This window comes from Tursiops truncatus, chromosome 8 (assembly GCF_011762595.2).
Source record: "Tursiops truncatus isolate mTurTru1 chromosome 8, mTurTru1.mat.Y, whole genome shotgun sequence".
NCBI classification, from domain to species: Eukaryota; Metazoa; Chordata; class Mammalia; order Artiodactyla; family Delphinidae; genus Tursiops; species Tursiops truncatus.
Window position 1 is genome coordinate 94,905,332 of NC_047041.1, and position 23,579 is coordinate 94,928,910.

At 41.6% G+C, this 23,579-nt stretch overlaps 2 protein-coding genes across 6 annotated transcripts in view; one reads left to right on the plus strand and one right to left on the minus strand.

The window, feature by feature from the left end:
* Positions 1-18,488, plus strand: part of F2 (coagulation factor II, thrombin) — a 34,857-nt gene extending 16,369 nt beyond the window's left edge. The window contains exons 13-15 of the mRNA XM_033860611.2: positions 127-308; positions 17,596-17,666; positions 17,821-18,488. Coding sequence (XP_033716502.1) covers positions 127-308; positions 17,596-17,666; positions 17,821-17,964 — 397 coding nt within the window. The 3' untranslated portion in view covers positions 17,965-18,488. The remainder of the gene's footprint in view (positions 1-126; positions 309-17,595; positions 17,667-17,820) is intronic.
* Positions 18,489-20,859: 2,371 nt separating this feature from the next.
* Positions 20,860-23,579, minus strand: part of CKAP5 (cytoskeleton associated protein 5) — a 107,084-nt gene continuing 104,364 nt past the window's right edge. For 3 of the 5 annotated variants that reach the window (XM_073808873.1, XM_019947855.3, XM_073808872.1), the window contains 2 exons: positions 21,739-21,890; positions 20,860-21,584 (listed from right to left, as the gene is read on the minus strand). In XM_073808873.1, coding sequence (XP_073664974.1) covers positions 21,339-21,584; positions 21,739-21,890 — 398 coding nt within the window. In that variant the 3' untranslated portion in view covers positions 20,860-21,338. Of the gene's footprint in view, positions 21,585-21,738; positions 21,891-22,271; positions 23,569-23,579 lie in introns of those variants that run through there. The other 2 variants (XM_073808874.1, XM_073808875.1) reach the window with 2 other exon arrangements.

Below are 23,579 nucleotides of genomic sequence, written 5' to 3' on the forward strand. Positions count from 1 at the left end.
CCCTTTTCCACGCCTCAGCGTCTTCCTGCACAGGTGTTTTAGATTCAGGTCTCTAAGGGATGGTGTTGGGGCCAGGAGGTTTCTAGACTGGTCTGTTCTCACTCAGTCCTTCTCCTTTCCCCAAAGGTTGCTCCGGGCTGGATACAAAGGGCGAGTGACGGGCTGGGGCAACCTGAGGGAGACGTGGACAGCCAATATTGCTGAGGTGCAGCCCAGCGTGCTACAGGTGGTGAACCTGCCCATCGTGGAGCGGCCGGTCTGCAAGGCCTCCACCCGGATCCGCATCACCGACAACATGTTCTGTGCTGGTAAAGTCCCCTGGGCATGGCTGGGCAGGCGGGAATAGCAGGGCCTCGGGTTGGGAGGATTGAGACACGTGAGTAGCACAGGCCTGGGTTCAAGTCCTGGCTCTATTCCATTAGGCCGTGTGAGGGTTGAGCGAGATAGTGTATTTAAGGTGTTAGGCGTGGTGCTAGTCACTGGTCAAGTTGTCAGTATATGTGAGCCAGACACCAACCAGAGGTCACGGGTGGAGGAAAAGCCATTCATTCATTCAGTCGTTCAGCAAATATTTACTGAGTGCTTACTGTGGTCCAGGCAGTATTCCAGGGTGTCCAAAAAGGACCCTAACAGATAGGGTCTCCTGTGTCTTCAGAGAGCTTCCTTCCTAGAAGGAGAGTGTGTCAGTAAGCAGATCTAGAATAGCAATCCTGATAGGAGAAAAATTAAGCTGAGTAAGGGAGTGAGAGGTGGGGACGGGGCGATTGAGACAGAGTGGTTGGAGAAGGCCTCTCTGAGAAGTGATGTTTAAGCAGAGACTAGAAGACATGAAAGAGTGAGCCAGTCTAGAGGAAGTGCACTCCAGACTTGTGGAGACAGCAGGTACAAAGGCCCTGAGGTGGGAGCATGCTTGGTGTGTCTTAGGAGCAGCAGGGAGGCCTGTGTGGCTGGAGGGCAGTAAACACAGGAAGGGCAGCATTGGAAGAGGGGAGAGAGGTGGGCAGTCAGGGGATGGGTGCTTCCTTCAGGGCCTTGAAGGACTTTGGCTTTTGTCGTGATAGGACATTATTGGAGACTCTGGGGCAGGTGAGTAAACGATCTAACTTAATTTTTAAATTTTTAAAAATTAAAAAAAAATTTTTTAGGTGATTTCAGACTCACAGAAAAGTTGCAAAAATAATACAAAGAATTCCTTTATACTGTCATCCAGATTCTGCCACCTCCTTTGTGTGTGTGTGTGTTCTGTGTGTGTGTATTTATACACACACATATACACATTATTTGAGACTAAATTGTACATGTTACCTTTTTTACCCGTACACTTAAGTATTTCCAAAAAAACAGGGTTGTTCTCTGCCATAACCACAGTACATTTATTAAATCAAGAAATTAATAATGAAAAAAGAAATTAATAATGATATAATACCTTTGTCTAATTTTTAGACTTCATTTAAATGTTTTCCAGTTGTCCTGCTTACTGATGTCTTTTTTAGCAAAAGAAAAACAAAAACGTTTTTCCCACCCAGGATCCAGTCCAGGATCACACATTGTACTCAGTTGTCAGTCTTTGTCTTTCACGATTTAGACATATTTGACATGTATAGGCCAGTTATTCTGTAGATTGGCCTCAGTTTGGCTTTCTCTAAGGTTTCCTAATGATCAGATTCAAGCTAAGTGATGTTGTGTCCTTTTCAGGCATATGATCTCTCTGTCCCATTCCTGGTGAGATTAACTCTGACCTCTGGGTTAAGGTGGTGTCTGCATCTGCCATGTTTCTCACTGTAAAGTTCTGTTTTCCTTTTTAAGACTAACATCTTGTGGGGAGAAAGTTGAATAGTGTCTGTTCTGTTTCTCATCAAATTGTTCTCCTAACCCTGGTAGCTGCCAAATGGTGATTTTTAAATTCTGTCATTCCTTCTACATTTATTAGTGATCATCTTATTATAAGGAAGAATCTGCTTTCACTCTGTCACTGTGGACTCATGGGTCCTTTCTTTATTCTAAGGGCTATAATTTGTTACTATCATTATTATAATGTTCAAATTATCCCAGGTTTGGCCAGTGGGAGTCAAAAAAAAAAAACAACCTGGCTTCTGTGACTTTTGGAGAGGTCCTGTCAATCTCTGAGTACTTTCTTACTTTCAGCGCAGCAAGATGTTCTAGGTTCATCCTACTTGCCTTCTAGTGGAGAATGGTATTTAGAAACCAAGATCTGGGTGCCAGTTGTGCACATTGTTACTGGGGTGTCATTGTTCCTAGGCTCTCTTAGCAGACAGAATTAGAAAATACATGTATTATGCACATGCCTAAATCTATATCTATGTTCTTTCTATCTATTTATCTATCTAAAACCATGAGATGACACTGAAACCTCCCGTTGCAATGCAATAGGATTTTTTTTTAACATCTTTATTGGAGTATAATTGCTTTACAATGGTGTGTTAGTTTCTGCTTTATAACAAAGTGAATCAGCTATACATATACATATATCCCCATATCTCCTCCCTCTTGCGTCTCCCTCCCACCCTCCCTATCCCACCCCTCTAGGTGGTCACAAAGCACTGAGCTGATCTCCCTGTGCTATGCGGCTGCTTCCCACTAGCTATCTATTTTGGTAGTATATATAAGTCCATGCCACTCTCTCACTTCGTCCCAGCTTACCCTTCCCCCTCCCCACATTCTCAAGTCCATTCTCTACATCTGCGTCATTATTCCTGTCCTGCCCCTAGGTTCTTCATAACCATTTTTTTCCCCTTTAGATTCCATATATATGTGTTAGCATACGGTATTTGTTTTTCTCTTTCTGACTTACTTCACTCTGTATGACAAACTCTAGGTCCATCCACCTCACTACAAATAACTCAATTTCATTTTTTTTTAAGGCTGAGTAATATTCCATTGTATATATATGTGCCACATCTTCTTTATCCATTCATCTGTCGATGGACACTTAGGTTGCTTCCATGTCCTGGCTGTTGTAAATAGAGCTGCAATGAACATTGTGGTACATGACTCTTTTTTTTTTTTTTTTTTTTGAGCTAAAAGGGCCTCTCACTGTTGTGACCTCTCCTGTTGCAGAGCACAGGCTCCGGATGCGCAGGCTCAGTGGCCATGGCTCACGGGCCCAGCCGCTCCACGGCATGTGGGATCTTCCCGGACCGGGGCACGAACCTGTGTCCCCAGCATCAGCAGGTGGACTCTCAACCACTGTGCCACCAGGGAAGCCCCCCATGACTCTTTTTGAATTATGGTTTTCATATGCCCAGTACTGGGATCGCTGGGTCATATGGTAGTCCTATTTCTAGTTTTCTAAGGAACTTCCATACTGTTCTCCACAGTGGCTGTACCAATTTACATTCCCACCAACAGTGCAAGAGGGTTCCCTTTTCTCCACACCCTCTCCAGCATTTATCATTTGTAGATTTTTTGATGGTGGCCATTCTGACGGGTGTGAGATGATACCTCATTGTATTTTTGCTTTGCATTTCTCTAATGATTAGTGATGTTGAGCATTCTTTCACGTGTTTCTCGGCCATCTGTATATCTTCTTTGGAGAAATGTCTATTTAGGTCTTCTGCCCATTTTTGGATGGGGTTGTTTGTTTTTTTGATATTGAGCTGCATGAGCTGCTTGTAAATTTTGGAGATTGGTCCTTTGTCAGTTGCTTCGTTTGCAAATATTTTCTCCCATTCTGAGTGCTGTCTTTTCGTCTTGTTTATGGTTTCCTTTGCTCTGCAAGAACTTTTCAGTTTCATTAGGTCCCATTTGTTTATTTTTGTTTTTATTTCCATTTCTCTGGGAGGTGGGTCAAAAAGCATCTTGCTGTGATTTATGTCAGAGTGTTCTGCCTATGTTTTCCTCTAAGAGTTTGAGAGTATCTGGCCTTACATTTAGGTCTTTAATCAATTTTGAGTTTATTTTTGTGTATGGTGTTAGGGAGTGTTCTAATTTCATTCTTTTACATGTAGCTGTCCAGTTTTCCCAGCACCACTTACTGAAGAGGCTGTCTTTTCTCCATTGTATATTCTTGCCTCCTTTATCAAAGATAAGGCGACCATATGTGTGTGGGTTTATCTCTGGGCTTTCTATCCTGTTCCATTGATCTATATTTCTGTTTTTGTGCCAGTACCATACTGTCTTTTTAAAATTTTAATTAATTAATTATTTTTGGCTGTGTTGGGTCTTCGTTTCTGTGTGAGGGCTTTCTCTAGTTGCGGCAAGTGGGGGCCACTCTTCATCGTGGTGCGCGGGCCTCTCACTGTCGCGGCCTTCTCTTGTTGCAGAGCACAGGCTCCAGACGTGCAGGCTTAGTAGCTGTGGCGCACGGGCTTAGTTGCTCCGCGGCATGTGGGATCCTCCCAGACCAGGGCTTGAACCTGTGTCCCCTGCATTGACAGGCAGATTCTCAACCACTGCGCCACCAGGGAAGCCCCATACTGTCTTGATTACTGTTGCTTTGTCTGAAGTCAGGGAGCCTGATGCCTCCAGCTCCGTTTTTCTTTCTCAAGATTGCTTTGGCTATTCGGGGTCTTTTGTGTTTCCATACCAATTGTGAAATTTTTTGTTCTAGTTCTGTCAAAAATGCCATTGGTAGTTTGATAGGGATTGCATTGAATCTGTAGATTGCTTTGGGTAGTATAGTCATTTTCACAATGTTGATTCTTCTAATCCAAGAACATGGTATATCTCTCCATCTGTTGGTATCATCTTTAATTTCTTTCATCTGTGCCTTACAGTTTTCTGCATACAGGTCTTTTGTCTCCTTAGGTAGGTTTATTCCTAGGTATTTTATTCTTTTTGTTGCAGTGGTAAATGGGAGTGTTTCCTTAATTTCTCTTTCAGATTTTTCATCATTAGTGTATAGGAATGCAAGAGATTTCTCTGCATTAATTTTGTATCCTGCTACTTTACCATATTCACTGATTAGCTCTAGTAGTTTTCTGGTAGAGTCTTTAGGAGTCTCTGTGTATAGTATCATGTATCCTGTCATCTGCAAACAGTGACAGCTTTACTTCTTCTTTTCCAATTTGGATTCCTTTTATTTCTTCTTCTTCTCTGATTGCTATAGCTAAAACTTCCAAAACTATGTTGAATAATAGTGGTGAGAGTGGGCAACCTTGTCTTGTTCCTGATCTTAGTGGAAATGGTTTCAGTTGTTCACCATTGAGAGTGATGTTGGCTGTGGGGTTGTCATATATGGGCTTTATTATGTTGAGGTAAGCTCCCTCTATGCCTACTTTCTGGAAGGTTTTTATCATAAATAGGTGTTGAATTTTGTCGAAAGCTTTTTCTGCATCTATTGAGATGTCATATGGTTTTTCTCCTTCAATTTGTTAATATGTTGTATCACATTGATTGATTTGCGTATGTTGAAGAATCCTTGCATTCCTGGAATAAACCCCACTTGATCATGGTGTATGATCCTTTTCATGTGCTGTTAGATTCTGTTTGCTAGTATTTTGTTGAGGATTTTTGCATGTATGTTTATCAGTGATAATGGCTTGTAGTTTTCTTTGTGACATCTTTGGCTGGTTTTGGTATCAGGGTGATGGTGGCCTCGTAGAATGAGTTGGGGAGTGTTCCTCCCTCTTGCAATGCAATATGATTAATTTTAGCTTCTCCCTTTCCACATTTGTAACAGTCTCTGTTGATAATGAGAAATCTGACTCCTATTATCTGTAATGTATTTACTTATTTGGTTAATACAAGAATACACAGTTTGAGAATCACTCATCCATGACTGTGAAAAATAATCCTACAAGCTAGAGTTTAGCATTTCTTCATGGTTGTTTCTGTTTTTAGCTTGAAGATATATATATATATATATATATAGTCACAGTACTGTGTCTAAAAGTAACTTGGGTAATTATTATCCCCTTCCCTGTGTTATTTATTTAAAATACAGTTAGGCTCATTTGTTTCACGATTGTATTCAATTTTGGGTCCTCCCTCCCATCTTTGTTGTCTTTACTTGTTTATTTTTGGACTATTACCTTGTTTTATTATGCTTTGCTTTATTTATTTACATATTTTTTATTTTATTTAAATATAGTTGGTTTACAATATTATATTAGTTTCAGGTGTACAACATAGTGATTTAATGTTTTTATAGATTATACTCCATATACAAAATAATGGCTGTATTTCCTGTTCAATATATCCTTGTGACTTATTTATTTTATACATAGTAGTTTGTATCTCTTAATCCCCTAGCCCTATCTTGCCCCTCCCCTCTTCCCTTTCCCCACTGGTAACTCCTAGTTTGTTCTCTCTGTGAGTCTGTTTCTGTTTTGCTATATTTATTCATTTGTTTTATTTTTTGGATTCCACATATAAGTGATAACACAGTATTTGTTTTTCTCAGTCTGACTCATTTCACTAAGCATAGTACCCTCTAGGTCCATCCATGTTGTTGCAAATGGCAGAATTTCATTCTTTTTTATGGCTGAGTAATATTTATTATATATATATATATATATATACCACATCTTCTTTATCCATTCATCTGTTGATAGACACTTAGGTTTGTGCTTTGCGTTATTGCCCTTCCCAGATATTGTTGTTTTACAAATTGAAGGTTTGTGGTGATCCAGCATCAAGGAATTCTATCAGCGCCGTTTTTCCAACAGCATTTGCTCACTTCATGTGTCACATTTTAGTACTTCTTACAATGTGTCAAATTTTTGCATTATTATATGTTTGTTATGGTGAACTGTGATCAGTGATCTCTGATGTTACTATTGTAATTGTTTTGGGGCATCATGAACTGTGCCAAGACAGCAAACTGTGTGTTCTGACTGCTCCACCAACCAGCCATTGCCCCATCTCTGTCTCTTTCCTGAGGCCTCCCTATTCCCTGAGATACAGCAATATTGAAATTAGGCCAATCAGTAACCTTACAATGGCCTCTAAGTGTTCAAGTGAAAGGAAGACTTGCATGTCTCTCATTTTAAATAAAAAGCTAGAAGTGATTAAGCTTAGTGAGAAAGGCATGTCTAAAGCCAAGACAGGCCAAAAGCTAGGCCTCCTGTGTCAAACAGTTAGCCACTCTGTAAATGCAAAGGAAAAGTTCTTGAAGGAAGTTTTTGTTTTTAATTTTTCTTCATTAGAGAGTTTAATTTATTTTTAAAAATTTTTTTAAATTGGGCTTCCCTGGTGGCGCAGTGGTTGAGAGTCCGCCTGCCGATGCAGGGGACGTGGGTTCGTGCCCTGGTCCGGGAAGATCCCACGTGCCACGGGCTGGGCCCGTGAGCCATGGCTGCTGAGCCTGCGCATCCGGAGCCTGTGCTCCGCAATGGGAGAGGCCACAACAGTGAGAGGCCCGCGTACCGCAAAAAACAATAAAAAACAAACAAACAAAAAAATAATTAATTAAAAAGTGCTATTCTAGTGAATACATAAATAAGAAAGCAAAACAGCCTTATTGCTGATATGAAGAAAGTTTTAGTGGTCTGGTTAGAAGATCAAATCAGCCATAACATTCCCTTAAGCCAAAACTTTGAAGCTAGCAGAGATTGATTCATGAGGTTTAGGGAAAGAAGCTGTCTTCATAATATAAAACTACAAGGTAAAGCAGCAAGTTATCCAGAAGATTTAGCTAAGATAATTCATGAAAATGACTATACTAAACAACCGATTTTCAATGTAGCCAAACAGCCTTACATTGGAAGGAGATACCATCTAGGGCTTTCATAGTTGGAGAGGAGAAGTCACTGCCTGGCTTCAAAGCTTTAGAGGACAGGCTGGCTCTTTTGTTAGGGGCTGAAACAGCTGGTGACTTAAAAATTGAAGCTAGTGTTCATTTACCATTCTGAAAATCCTAGGGCCCTTAAGAATTATGCTAACTCTACTCTCCCTGTGCTCTCTAAATGGAACAACAAAACCTGATGACAGCACATCTGTTTACAACATAGATTACTGAATATTTTAAGCCCACTGTTGAGACCTACTGCTCAGAAAAAAAAGATTCCTTTCAAAATATTCCTTCTCATTGACAATGCACCTGGTTACCCAAGAGCTGTGATGAAGGCATACCACAAGACTAACGTTGTTTTCATGCCTGCTAACACAACATCCATTCTGCAGCCCATGGATTAAGGAGTAATATTTTCTTTCAAGTCTTATTATCTTAATGAATACATTTCATAAGGCTAAAGCTGCCATAGATAGTAATTCCCCTGATGGATCTGGGCAAAGGAAATTGAAAACCTTCTGGAAAGGATTCACCATTCTAGATGCCATTAAGAACATTTGTGATTTCAGTGGAACAGGATAGAAAGCCCAGAGATAAACCCACGCACCTATGGTCAAGTAATCTATGACAAAGGAGGCAAGGATATACAATGGAGAAAAGACAGCCTCTTCAGTAAGTGATGCTGGGAAAACTGGACAGCTACATGTAAAAGAATGAAATTAGAACACTCCCTAACACTGTACACAAAAATCAACTCAAAATGGATTAGAGACCTAAATGTAAGACCGGACACTGTAAAACTCTTAGAGGAAAACATAGGAAGAACACTCTTTGACATAAATCACAGCAAGATCTTTTTTGATCCACCTCCTAGAGTAATGGAAATAAAAACAAAAATAAACAAATGGGACCTAATGAAATTTCAAAGCTTTTGCAAAGCAAAGGAAACTACATTCAAGACGAAAAGACAACCCTCAGAATGGGAGAAAATATTTGCAAACGAATCAACAGACAAAGGATTAATCTCCAAAATATATAAACAGCTCATGCAGCTCAATATTAAAAAAAGCAAACAACCCAATCCAAAAATGGGCAGAAGACCTAAATAGACATTTCTCCAAAGAAGACATAGAGATGGCCAAGAAGCACATGAAAAACTGCTTAGCATCACTAATTATTAGAGAAATAGTCAAAACTGCAATGAGGTATCACCTCACACCAATTAGAATGGGCATCATCAGAAAATCTACAAACAACAACTGCTGGAGAGGGTGTGGAGAAAAGGGAACCCTCTTGCACTGTTGGTGGGAATGTAAATTGATACAGCCACTATGGAGAACAGTGTAGAGTGGAGGTTCCTTAAAAAACTAAAAATAGAATTACCATATGACTCAGCAATCCCATTACTGGGCATATACCCAGAGAAAACCATAATTCAAAAAGACACATGCACCCCAATGTTCATTGCAGCACTGTTTACAGTAGCCAGGTCATGGAAGCAACCTAAATGCCCATCGACAGACGAATGGATAAAGAAGATGTGGTACATATAGACAATGGAATATTACTCAGCCATAAAAAGAAACGAAATTGGGTCCTTTGTAGAGCCATGGATGAATCTAGAGACTGTCATACAGAGTGAAGTAAGTCAGAAAGAGCAAAACAAATATCGTATATTAACGCATATATGTGGAACCTAGAAAAATGGTACAGATGAACCGGTTTGCAGGGCAGAAATAGACACACAGATGTGGGGAACAAATGTATGGATACCAAGAGGGGAAATTGGCCGTGGTGGTGGTGGTGGTGTGATGAATTGCGAGATTGGGATTGACGTATATACACTAATATGTATAAAATAGATAACTAATAAGAACCTGTTGTATCAAAAAATAAAATTCAAATATTCAAAAAAAAAACATTTGTGATTTCATGGAAAGAGGTCACAATACCAACATGAACAGGAGTTTAGAAGAAGTTGTTCCAACCCTCATGGATGACTTTGAGGGGTTCAAGACATCAGTGGAGGAAATAACTGCAGATGTGGCGAAAATAGCAAGAGAACTAGAATTAGAAGTGGAGCCTGAAGATGTGACTGAATTGCTGCCATCTTACGATAAAACTTTAATGGATAAGGAGAAAGTGGTTTCTTGAGATGGACTCTACTGCTGGTAAAAATGCTGTGAAGATTGTTGAAATGACAACAAGGGATTTAGAACATTACATAAACTTAGTTGATGAAGCAGTGGTAGGGTTTTAGAGGATTGACTCCTAGTTTGAAGGAAGTTCTGTGGGTAAAAAGCTATCAAATAGCACTGCATGCTTCAGAGAAATTGTTCTTGAAAGGAAGAGTCCATCAGTGGGGCAAACTTCATTGTTGTCTTATTTTAAGACATCGCCATGGCCACCCCACCTTCAGCACCACCACCCTGATCAGTCAGCAGCCATCCACGTGGAGGCAAGACCCTCCACCAGCAAAAAGATTACAATTTGCTGGAGATTCAAATGATGGTCAGCATTTTTTAGCAACAAAATATTTTTTTTATTAAGGTGTAGTTGATGTACAATAAGTTTTAGGTATACAACATAATGATTCACAGTTTTAGAGGTTATATTCCATTTATAGTTATAAAATATTGACTATATTCCCTGTTTGTACAGTATATCCTTGTAGATTATTTATTTTATACGTAGTAGTTTGTATGCAACAAAATATTTTTATTTTATTTTATTTTTGCGGTACGCGGGCCTCTCATTGTTGCGGCCTCTCCCGTTGTGGAGCACAGGCTCTGGACGCGCAGGCTCAGCAGCCATGGCTCACGGGCCTAGCCGCTCCGCGGCATGTGGGATCTTCCTGGACCGGGGCATGAACCCGTGTCCCCTGCATCGGCAGGCAGACTCTCAACCACTGCGCCACCAGGGAAGCCCAACAAAATATTTTTAAATTCAAGTATGTGTATATATATATTTTATTCATTTATTTAGTTATTTTTGGCTGCGTTGGGTCTTCGTTGTTTCACTCAGGCTTTCTCTAGTTGTGGTGAGCGGGGGCTACTCTTGGTTGTGGTGTGTGGGCTTCTCATTGCAGTGGCTTCTCTTGTTGTAGAGCATGGGCTCTAGGTGCGCAGGCTTCAGTAGTTGTGGCTTGCGGGCTCTAGAGTGCAGGCTCAGTAGTTGTGGCGCATGGGCTTTGTTGCTCCGCAGCATGTGGGATCTTCCCGGACCAGGGATCGAACCCGTGGCCCTTGCATTGGCAGGCAGATTCTTAACCACTGCACCACCAGGGAAGTCCTGTATATATTTTTTGACATAATGCTATTTCACTCTTAATAGACTATAGTATACTGTAGACATAACGTTTATATGCACCAAGAAACCAAAAAATTCATATGACTTGCTTTATTGTGGTGGTCTATAACTGAACCCACAGTATCTCCAAGGTGTGCCTGTATTAACATGGTCCAAAAATCAGATTCTTTATACAGGTACACTCAGAGAATGATATTCCCCTTTTCCTCCTGTCCTGTTCCCACCTCCTTCCTTTCCACCACATTTCCATCCAGGCCCTGCAGTTAACCAATCTCAGTAGTTTGAGGTTTATTCTTCTTCTGTTTCTTTTTGCACAAATGAGCAGACACATTTATATTTTCTTATTTTTCCCTTTTCACAGAGTAGCACAGTATAGATATTCTTTTGTACTTTGCTTTTTTCGGCTAATGTATCCTGGAAATTCATTCCATTTTAGTTATAGAGCTTTTCCTTATTAAAAAAAATTTATATTTTTATATGTCTGTGAGTCTGTTTCTGTTTTGTAAATAAGTTCATTTATATCATTTCTTAAGATTCCACATGTAAGTGATATCATATGATGTTTGTCTTGGTCTGACTTACTTCATTTAGTATGATAAACTCTAGGTCCATCCATGTTGCTACAAATGGCATTATTTCATTCTTTTTTGTGGCTGAGTAATATTCCATTTTGTGTGTGTGTGTGTGTGTGTGTGTGTGTGTGTGTGTGTGTATATACATATATATATACACACACACACGCACATCTTATATCATCTTTATCCATTCATAGAAAACAAACTTACCACACAAACTTCCCAGTGGTTACCAAAGGGGAAAGGAGAGGAGAGGGAAAAATTAGGAATTTGGGATTAGCATATACAAACAACTATATATAAAATAGATAAATAACAAGGTCCTACTGTATAACACAGGGAACTATATTCAACATCTTGTTATAAACTATAATGGAAAAGAATATGAAAAAATATATGTATAACTGAATCACTGCTGTACACCAGAAACTAACACAGCATTGTAAATAAACTATATTTCAATAAAAAAGAAAATTTTATAGTCACATTAGGAGGATGTATGATAGTGTCTTCAACCATTTCCTGTGTATGGGTATTTAGATTTCTAATATTTTGTAATTGAACATCTTTTTATATCCTTACTGACCATTTTTATATCTTTTTTTGTGAATTGTCTGTTCATGTTTTTACGGTCCATTTTTTTGTCCCTCTCCCATCATTTTTTTTTTTTCTCTTTTTTGCAGTACGCGGGCCTCTCACTGTTGTGGCCTCTCCTGTTGCGGAGCACAGGCTCCGGACGTGCAGGCCCAGCAGCCATGGCTCACGGGCCCAGCTGCTCCGCGGCATGTGGGATCTTCCTGGACTGGGGCACGAACCCATGTCCCCTGCATCGGCAGGCGGACTCTCAACCACTGCACCACCAGGGAAGCCCCATTTTTTTAAAAAAATAAATTTATTTATTTGTTTTTGGCTGCGTTGGGTCTCCATTGCTGCGCGCGGGCTTTCCCTAGTTGTGGCGAGTGGGGGCTACTCTTCATTGAAGTGCACAGGCTTCTCACTGTGGTGGCTTCTCTTGTTATGAAGCACGGGCTCTGGGCCCGTGGGGCTCAGTACTTGTGGTTTATGGGCTCTAGAGCGCAGGCTCAGTAGTTGTGGCACACGGGCTTAGCTGCTTCACGGCATGTGGGATCTTCCCAGACCAGGGATGGAACCATGTCCCCTGCATTGGCAGGCAGATTCTTAACCACTGTGCCATCAGGGAAGTCCCTCCCATCATTTTTAAAGAGTTCTTCATATGTTAGTGATATTAGGCCTCTATTTGTGATATACTTTGCAAATATTTTCTTCCAGTTTCTTTTTCTTTATCCTTTATTATGTTTTGGCCATCCAATTAAATTTTTATATGTAGTCAAATTTATTAATCTTTCATTTTACTGCACCTGGATTTTGCGTCAGAGTTAAAAGAACCTTCCTTATACCCAGGTCATAGAGAAATTCACTCATATTTTCTTCTAGTACTTGGTTTCATTTTCCTACACTCAGATCTCAGAGTCATTTGGAGTTTATTCTTGCATACAATGTAAGGTATGGATTTAATTTATCTTTTTCTAAATGGCTAATAAGCTGTCTCTGTACCATTTATTAAAAACTCTGTCTTTGGGGACTTCCCTGGTGGTGCAGTGGTTAAGAATCCACCTGCCAATGCAGGGGACACGGGTTCCAGCCCTGGTCTGGGAAGATCCCACATGCCGCAGAGCAACTAAGCCCGTGCGCCACAACTACTGAGCCTGTGCTCTAGACCCCGCGAGCCACAACTACTGAGCCCGCAAGCCACAGCTGCTGAAGCCTGTGCGCCAAGAGCCCATGCTGGCAACAAGAGGAGCTACCGCAATGAGAAGCCCGCACACTGCAACAAAGAGTAACCCCCGCTTGCTGCAACTAGAGAAAGCCCACACGCAGCAGCGAAGACCCAATGCAGCCAAAAATAAATAAATAAATTTTAAAAAATACTAAAGAAAAAAAAAAAATCTGTCTTTGCCCCAGTAATTTGAGATGTCGCCTTTATCACATACTAGGTTTCTGTGTGTGCCTAAGTCTGTTTCTGGACATTCTGTTTGGTTCTTCTGGTCTGTTGTCTATTCTGTTAAAATGTCTTGTTTTCATTATAGAGGCTTTAGAGTATGTTTTAATATCTGGTAGAGCTTATCTTCTCTTGTAGTTTTTCTTTTCCAGTGTTTTCCTGGCAACTCTTGCATGTTTGTTTTTCCACATGAATTTTAGTATCAACTTATCTAGCTCTATAAAAAACTTGGTATTTTTATTGGGATTACATTAAAGTTATAAATTAAATTAGGGAGAACTGCCTTCTTTTTGATGTTGAGCCATTCTATCCAAGGACAAGAAATGTCTTTCAATTTGTTCAAGTCTATATTGTATCTTGTGCTACAGTGTCTTCTCTTATGTTTTTTTTCCTCCTTGGCACCTTATTTTATATATTTGTGTTTTCTTCCTTATTTTTCTTGAGTAAATTAGCTAGTGATTGGAAACAAACAAAATACCTAAGAATTTGACTTATTAATTAGGCTTATTATTTTTCTATTTTGTACCTCATTAATTTCTGCTTTGATCTTAATTTTTTTCCCTTATACTTCCTTTTGGTTCACTTTGCTGTTCTTTTTCTAAAAGCTTTTTGAGCTGCCAATTTGGTTAATTTATTTTTTATTTTATTTTATTTTTAAAAGTATTTATTTGGTTGTGTGGGGTCTTAGTTGCGGCTCGCCGGCTCCTTAGTTGTGACACACTGTCTCCTTAGTTGTGGCATGTGAAGTCTTAGTTGTGGCATGCATGTGGGATCTAGTTTCCTGACTAGGGATGGAACCCAGGCCCCTTGCATTGGGAGCTCGGAGTCTTATCTGCTGCACCACCAGGGAAGTCCCTGGTTAATTTATCTTTGATCTTCAGTTTTTACTGAGTAGGGCTATGAATGGAAAACACCATTCATGGAAAACACTATGTTTGTTTGAATTATTGAATTATGTTTGAATTATTTTTTTTTTAGAAACTCTCTAATTTCAGTGTGTATTCCCCTTTCACTCAAGAGTTAATAGGTGGTTTTAAAATTTCCAGATGGGAGGGCCCTTTAGCATTTTGATTTTCAGTTTTGCTGCATTATAATCCAGGAATATAGTTTGTAATATTTCTACTTTATGGAACTGATTTTTCTGAGAACCGTTTGATCAATTTCTGTGAATGTACATGTGTGCTTGAGGTGTGTAGATGTGTTCTTCTTTATCCACGTGTAAAGTTCAATATATATATATATATATATATGTCCATAAATGTACCTTATCAATTATTTAGGTCATTTATATCCTTGTTTATTTTCAGTTCACTTGATATGTCTTGTACTGAGTTTGGTGTGTTGAATTCTATTATTAATGTATTTCTGTCTATCTCCTTGCATCATTTATAGTCTTTTACTTTATAAAGGCAGTTGCTGTGTTATTTGGTGCAGATATTTATAACTGTTAATTATTCATTGTGAATTGTGGCTTTTAGCAGTAAAAGTGTCCTTCTTTACTTTCAACTTGAGCTTCACTATCCCTGCTCTCTTTGTTTCCATTCTCCTGTTATACTTTTGTCCATCCCTTTAACTTTAGCCTCTATGAATCACTTTGTTTTGTCTCATATATAGCATCGTTGAGTCTTGCTTTGTGAGGCAAATTAAAAATCTTTTTGTTTTTTAAAAAGTGAGTTAAGCCCATTCATATTTATTGATATGATTAATAGAATTAGTATCTCATATGATTTTGTTATTTTTATGTATATTATGTTTCATTTACTGTGTTTTTTCCCTGTGTGATCTTTTCTTTACTTTTCAAATAATTTCATATATTTAGTAAGGTTTGCATTTTTGTTCTACTCATTATCTTTGGTCTTACACCTTTTTGAAATGCCCTTAGTTTCTTATATTCTTTTAGTTGTTACAATCAGTGAGTTTACTTTCCTCTTTCTCTTCTCCTCTCATACTTTTAGTTGTATTATTTCTACTTGTCAGACAGTTAATAAGTCCTTTTGCTGAAGCATTCATCTCCTGGTTGGATGAAGCTTGTCCACTAGTCGATTTTTCAAGAAGGGCTATGGGTATAGAATTTCCTGAGTTTTTATGTGTTTATAACTGGTTTTCTGTAGCCTTGACACCTGAAGCTCAGCATGATTGAATATAAAATCCATGGTTCACATTTTCCTTCCTTGAATTTTTTGAAAATGTAGCTTTATCATTGCTTGCTTTGTATGTTGTTTTTGAAATCTGATGCTGGTGTAATTGTTTTGCTCTTATAAGGGAGTTGAGTTTTTTTGCTTCCAGGCGTTGAAGGTTTTTTCTTCATCTTTGAAGTCTCAGTTTTTTTTAGGACATGTCTCAGAGTTCAGTGTTTCAGATCAGCTTTACCAGGTTCCCAGTGGATCCTTTCAATATGCACATCCAATCTTTTATTTCTGTGAAGTTTTCTTGGACTATATTATACATATTAACTCTGTTCCATTGCTTTCTTTTTCTTATTGAGGGACTCATTTCTTTAGTGTGAGTTCCATTTCGACCACTTTCTGCTTTTAATTACTCCCATTGTTTTGTCCATTTATTATTTTTATTTTTGGCTGCATCAGGTCTTAGTTGCAGCACACAGGATCTTCGTTGTGGTACGTGGGCTCTCTAGTTGAGGCACGCGGGCTCAGTAGTTGTGGCGTGTGGGCTTCATTGCCCCGCAGCATGTGGGATCTTAGTTCCCTGACCAGGGATCAAACCTGTGTCCCCTACATTGCAGGAAGGATTCTTTACCACTGGACCACCAGGGAAGTCCCTGTCCATTTATTTTTAATTTTTGAATTAAAAATTTTTTTTGATTTATTTTATTTTTGGCTGGGTTGGGTCTTTGTTGCTGCGTGCAGGCTTTCTCTAGTTGTGGCAAGCGGGGGCTACTCTTCATTGGCGGTGTGCAGGCTTCTCATTGCAGTGGCCTCTCCCGTTGCGGAGCACGGGCTCTAGGCGGGTAGGCCTCAGCAGCTGTGGCACGCAGGCCCAGCAGCTGTGGCTCACGGGCTCTAGACACAGGTTCAACAGTTGTGGTGCACAGGCTTAGTTGTTCCACGTCATGTGGGATCTTCCCAGACCAGGGCTCGAACCCGTGTCCCCTGCATTGGCAGGCAGATTCTTAACCACTGTGACACCAGGGAAGTCCGTAATTTTTAAATTTCTGATTCATTCTTTTTCACATACCAAAAATTTGCTTGAGGATATTTAATTCTGTTAGTTTTCTTGTTTCATGGTTGTGTTTGGGAAAGAATTTTTGTTAGCTGAGGTATTTTGGTTCTTATTGTTTTCCTATAGTATCTTGGTATAGATGTACTTACTTTTCGTCTATTCATTTTGTAGATTTGGGGTTATTTGCAAGATTCCTAATTCATTGAATCCACTTCTTTGATCCAGTGGATATCTTCCCCTCCTCATCTCCACACAAGTTTTTTTTTGAGATGTGGAACCAGGTCTCATTAGGACCACACAGGTTTTGATATTCGATGTACAGTTAGATAAAGTGGTTTGAAGTTTGGGTGTTCTCTGTATTCGAGTTATGTTGAAGGTGTGGTTTTTGTGTAGCTTTGTTGTTCTTCATGTTGTTTGTGGAGGATATGTGGAGATATTTGGATAAAGGTAACTGCCCTAATTCTCATTTTTCTCTCACCTGTCAGTTTAACGTGTTTTTTTTTTTTAAGTCATTCTGCTTATTGGGTGGAGAATGGATTGTAGGCAGCAAAAGTAGAACTAGGGAGACTAGTGGTTCAGGGGAGAGGTGTATGTGATGGGACCAGGTGTAGAAGTGGTGAGGGGTGGTTGGATTGGGGATGTACGTTGAAGATTGAGCTGGCAAGGTTTGCCTAAGAATTGGATGTGTGGGGTGAGGAATTGAGCAGAGTCAAGGATGCCTAGGAGTCAGTGGACACTCAGCAGCAGTATCTCTTGAAGGGGAGAGTGGCTGGAGTGTGAGCTATACCCCTCCCTGAGTACTGCTTTTCTCTCTCAAGGTTACAAGCCCGGTGAAGGGAAACGAGGGGATGCTTGTGAAGGCGACAGTGGGGGACCGTTTGTCATGAAGGTAAGCTGAGTTCCCAGAAGGCCAGGAGCTGGCGGGTAGATCCTTCTGGGGTGGATGAGGAGGGACCCAAGTTTTCAGAAACAATTGCTTGACAGGGTAATACTGACACTACCTTGGACTTGACTCTATTGGAAATCCCATGTTTCTTCCTCAGAGCCCCTTTAACAACCGCTGGTATCAAATGGGCATCGTCTCATGGGGTGAAGGCTGTGACAGGGATGGAAAATATGGCTTCTACACACATGTGTTCCGCCTGAAGAAGTGGATACAGAAGGTCATTGAACGGTTTGGAAGTTAGGGGGCCACCCACATTCTACACTGCTCACTGCAAAATCACAGAAGCCAATCCAGTGAAAGAATTATTTTTGTGGCTTGTTCCTAAAACTATATTTCTCAATAAAAGTGACCCTATCAATGAGCCTCAGTGCTCACAGTGCTGTTCATGGGTAGCTCAGGAAGAGCCAATCCTACTACTGGACAAGCAGGACTTAAAGAATCCACCACCCCTAGAACAGGGTCCAGTGAGAGGGGAGATGGCAGCCTGAATTTATGAGCATTTAAAATGTTCCAGACTTGGGGCTTTAATAGATTATTTCATTTAATCCTCACAAAAGGTAGTAAACTGAGACTTGGAGAAGTTCCTTGTCTAAGGTCACATGGCTAAGAAGGGTCAAAGTCTGACTTGAAATATAGGAGAAACTGAAGCCTGTGCTTTTAGCCACTTTAGGCCGTGAAGAGCTGTTGTGGGACCAGAGAAGAGGCTGGAGGAGGGTAGGCTAGTGAGGTGGGGAGTAGTTACATCTTTCTTATGTTATTAAAATATCAAGGCTTCCCTGGTGGCGCAGTGGTTGAGAGTCCGCCTGCCGACGCAGGGGACGCAGGTTCGTGCCCCGGTGCGGGAAGATCCCACATGCTGCGGAGCGGCTGGGCCCGTGAGCCATGGCCGCTGAGCCTGCGCATCCAGAGCCTGTGCTCCGCAGCGGGAGAGGCCACAACAGTGAGAGGCCCGCGTACCGCAAAAAAAAAAAAAAAAAAAAAAATCAGATCTGTGCCGCCCAAAGGCTCAGTATTTTAAGTGTCTTCACTCGCAAGGGTTGTGGGATAGCAGTTCTGAGTAGGGGCCCTAGCACCAGACTGCCTGGGTTCATATTCTGGCTCCAGCCTTAAAAGGGATAATCACGGGAACTCCCTGGTGGTCCAGTGGTTAGGACTCCGTACTTCTAATGCCAGAGCCCAGGTTCCATCCCTCGTCAGGGAACTAGGATTCCACAAGCCACGCACCATGCATGACCAAAAGAAAGGGGGGGCGGATAACCATGGTTATGTCACTTGACCTCCCTGAGCCTCAGTTCCCTTACGTATAAGATGTATATAATGACGTTATTACCTAATAAGGTTTTGAGGATTAAATAAGGTCATTTGCATGTGTACTTAGCAAAATGCCTGGTACCTGGTCAGGTCTCTGTTAAGTCACGGCTGCTTTTATTCTCACTACTGCCTGGCATGGTGAAGTTCCTCTGCCACTTCCCACTTCCCTCTCTGGTCTCTGAAATAGCATAGTGTTGGAGTTGCTGCTTCCTGGAGTTTCTACTCTCACAGCAGTTATCAGAATTGAGTAATTTGTTTTTCTGAGAAATGGGAACAAGAAGATGTAGAAGTGGATTCTTACAGGGTTTGGGCAAAATCTTAGGAGTCACAGAACTTTCAAGATGCCTTTTCACAGCACATTCTTCAAGGTTACTGATGGCAGAGGTTACTGTCTGGAATGGAGCACGGCTCTGACACATCGTTGCCCTTCCACGTAGCTCCAGAGTTTCTGGCTGACATTGGTGTATTGCTCTTCCTGTTGGGTGCATTTATGACTCGGGGAAGCAGGCACTACAGCCTACGATAATGTGTGACAGCGAGTTGCCACTGGTGTGAGGTGCTGATCACTTGGTGACCGTCTGGAGGACTGTTGAGAAGTCTCACCCCTGGGCTTGGATGGGGTGGAGCACGGGTGCCTTGTGGTCACCTTCTCGGCCTAGGATCTAAGATCTTTAGATATCATGGCTTAAAGCAGGAAGGGACTTAAGGCAGGTAACCTTCACCCCCCTCCCCTCCCCTTTTTTTCCACTCCCATTTTTTAGTACATCAGGGAAGAGAAAATTAGGACTGAGTTCCTTGTCCTTATTCTTCGGTCCTAGTTGACCAGAAACCAGGGTAAAACTGGGAACTCAGTGAGCTTGCAGGATCTTGACAGCCCTGAGCTTTAACCAGAGCAGGGGGAAGGGATTAAAAGTTAGTTGTAATACCCCAAAATCTGGTTTTTAAACAAGGGCGCACATTCTCACAAGACTGCTGGACTTTGGTTTTTCAAATTAGCTGTGCTAATTCCAGACCCAAGCACAGCCATTCTTTCTAAATGTGTTCCTTCTCTACAGCAACGAACTCCTCTATCTTCCCTTCAGTGAAGGCCTACTTCCTGTGTGCATTAAAAGGGAGAGAGGCAAGTTTAATTTCTTATTTCAGGCAGCACAGGAGCCATCTCAAAATCATGACTAGAATCAATACAGGACTAATTTTTCATCAACCTTTCATTTCTAACACCAGTTCAGTAAAAAGTGGTGTAGAAAAGTTCCTTTGGACAATGTTTTCTGACTGTGGAAGGAGGTCTTGTGGAATGTTATTGCAGATGTGAATCCTGTTTATTTCTAGTCTTTACTGAGTGTGAAGGAACTGTTAGTCTAGATTCAGAGACTGCTAACCAGGCAGGAAGCCCCTATGCTCTCTGTACTCCTTTAGTCAGATGACCCCAAATCTAGTTGTGGTGTGACAGCCACTGTAGCCCAGCTAATCCCTGGGCACAATGTCATATGTACTTGAGCAGTAAAAGTAGTAGGGAGCCTAAGAGCTCCTTGGAACCATGGTGATTGATGATGGGATGGAAGTCGTGACCAAAATCTCAAAACAGGGAAGAATGAGATTTCTCTGCTCCCCTAGGAGTTGCATGCAGAAAGCAGGAGAGGTGAGTGCCTCTTATTCCAAAGGAGTGAAAGGACCAAGTCTGTGAGCCAAGAAAAGGTAGAGCTCCTTAAGCAGCAATTATGAACCTATGAACCTTTCTCTAACTGGCTGAATACCCAGCTGGTCCCAAGAACAGGTGATGGAGAGCTGCCCAACACTCCCAGATACGGAGCATCTTGGGACACAGTTATAGTTAATGCAAACTTTATTTATAAAAGACTCTTAAATTAGTTGTATCATGCCATGCATTCATATAGAATACAGTGACCCTTCAGGGCTACAAGGAGAAGAGCTCACAAACTCAAAGGAAAACTAGTAAAGCGTTTCTAATAGTTAAAAGCTAGGAAAGATTAGGACAATTTTACAAATGAGCAATTAAAAATAAAAGAAAAAGGATATGGAAATTAGTCTGAGCTGAGAGAAGGGCAGCTGTTTACAGGTCTGTACACTAAACTAAGACACAGACAGTCTTCTAGAGAGGCAGGATGCTGGCGGAGAGAAGCGGAGGATGTGCAAAGACTTGTGCCACAACGACTCCTCCCCCAGGTCCACGGTATGATACATACAACCAGTTTGTGTACACTAGGCCTGCCAAGGCCACTTTAACTATGAGGACTCCTAGTTTAGTAAACTAAAGCTGCAGGGTGCCAGGGGAGTGGGGCGGCTTCATTTGCGACTGCTCTTTATTCTCTCCAGTCTTTTTTTCAAGTCATCAATGTTAGCTGTGGAGGAGGAGGATGTAGTCATGGTTCCTGAAGAGTGAGTCTGGTTGGAATCCAGATCTGAATGCTGGTGCTGCTCCCGTGACTCCCGGAGCTGTGAGAGTTTGCTGTGCAGCATGTCTGTGGAAGAGGCAACGGTAGGAACTGCTGGTTTGGAAAGCAAAGAGGTCAACGGAGGTCGGTCATCTTGCTGTTGAGAGAAGAAGAAACATTGTCCAATCAGGTCAGGATGTGGCTCTGGAGCAACATACACTGAGGCTGGGAACGCTGCTCCTCTGGCCAGCCTGTCCCTGACCTGCTGGTCACCGCCCTCCCTGCCCCACACAGAAGGAGAGGAGCAGTACCTTTGTATTGTCCAGACCACATCGCTGTCGCAGGATTTTTAGCCTTTCCAGGTAGACAGATGGTCCCACCTCTTCTCCATTTGTGTTACCTATGGAGGACACTGTGCTTGTGGGAGTGGGCACACATGTGACTTCCATCTGGGGGGAGATGCCTAAGTAGGAAATATAGAAGGAATATTCAGATATACACACCCCCACCCCGACTGCCCTCGTTAACCTCCCACCAAAGGGAACAATTTGGGCCTTGAATATCACCACTGTACTTGAAGACTAAAAAAATCCACAAGAATCTACCTGGAGTTGGTGATAAAGGGTGCTCTTAAATATACAAGATACGCTTAATGAGAACTTCCAGAACTGATAGAGAAGGGCACTGAATGTTAAGTTGGACCATCCATCTACATCCTGAGCTATGCAGGGGTTGTATTCTTATAATCCCACGGCTGACCTGGGCAATCCAAAGAGCCTAAGCTACTCCTGAGTATATGGTAAGTGCCCAAGTGAAGAACCTAAGAACTTTATTTTATTTTACTTTTTTTTTGAAGAATTATTGCTATTTCATCTTTATTTTTTTGGGCTGTGTTGGGTTTTCGTTGCTGCGCGCGGGCTTTCTCTAGTTATGGCGAGTGGGGGCTGCTCTTCATTGCGGTGCCCGCGCTTCTCATTGCAGTGGCTTCTCTTGTTGCAGAGCACAGGCTCTAGGCATGCAGGCTTCAGTAGTTGCAGCATGCGGGCTCAGTAGCTGCGGTGCACAGGATTCAGTAGTTGTGGCTCGCGGGCTGTAGAGCACAGGCTCAGTAGTTGTGGCACATGGGCTTAGTTGTTCCGCGGCATGTGGGATCTTCCCAGACCAGGGCTCGAACCCGTGCCCCCTGCGCTGGCAGGCGGATTCGGAACCACTGCGCCACCAGGGAAGTCCCCCTAAGGACTTTAAATGTTTGCAAGAATTAGACTAGGTTTGGACCAGGTGATACACAGGGCAAAGCTCTTATTCAAACTGGGGAGGACAGCAAGGAGCTCAAGGCTACTGTCTAGTCATAAGGAAGAGGGGTAAACTGCGGTGTCCAACAAAGGAGGGGTAGGAACTGGAGCATCCGAGATCAGTATTCTGGCAGCAGAGGGGAAACCAAAGCCAAACCAAACCAAACCGAACCAAAATCCATCACAGTTCTAAATTTCTGAGAAGGAACAATCACAAAATGCAGGCATTTAAAATATCCAGTTTGATATCAATGAAAAGGCATTATATTAGTCAAAAGATAAAGTACTGCGAAGAAAAACAGTAAACTGAAAAGTAAAAGAGGTTACTCTAGGGAAAAAGGAATCTTTTAATGTAGAGATGAGAACACTCTGAGAGGGTGAAAAATGAAGACTAATGCAAAAGGCAGCAATAAGAGAAGACTGAACACTTTAAGGCATTCAGTTACCAGTGGGGTTACACGCTTGTGTTGCAAATGTTGAACATCACAAGAAAGGACTCTGGAAATGAGAAACGGAGGCTCTACCCTGATCAGCTCAACGATGGGATGTCCATATGTGGCTACTGGACACTGCTCGCTGTGCTTCAAGAAAGAGACTCCAAAAAAAAAAAAAGAAACAGGCTCCAGGTCTCCGAGAGGGGTAATTTAAGGTGTTGAAAACAAGAACAACTATTGGAAAAACAAACAAACAACAAAGGGACTTCCCTGGTGGTCCAGTGGCTAAGACTCCACGCTCCAAATGCAGGGGGCCTGGGTTTGATCCCTGGTCAGGGAACTAGATCCCACATGCATGCCGAAACTAAAGATCTCACATGCTGCAACGAAGATCCTGCACACGGCATCGAAGATCCTGCGTGCCGC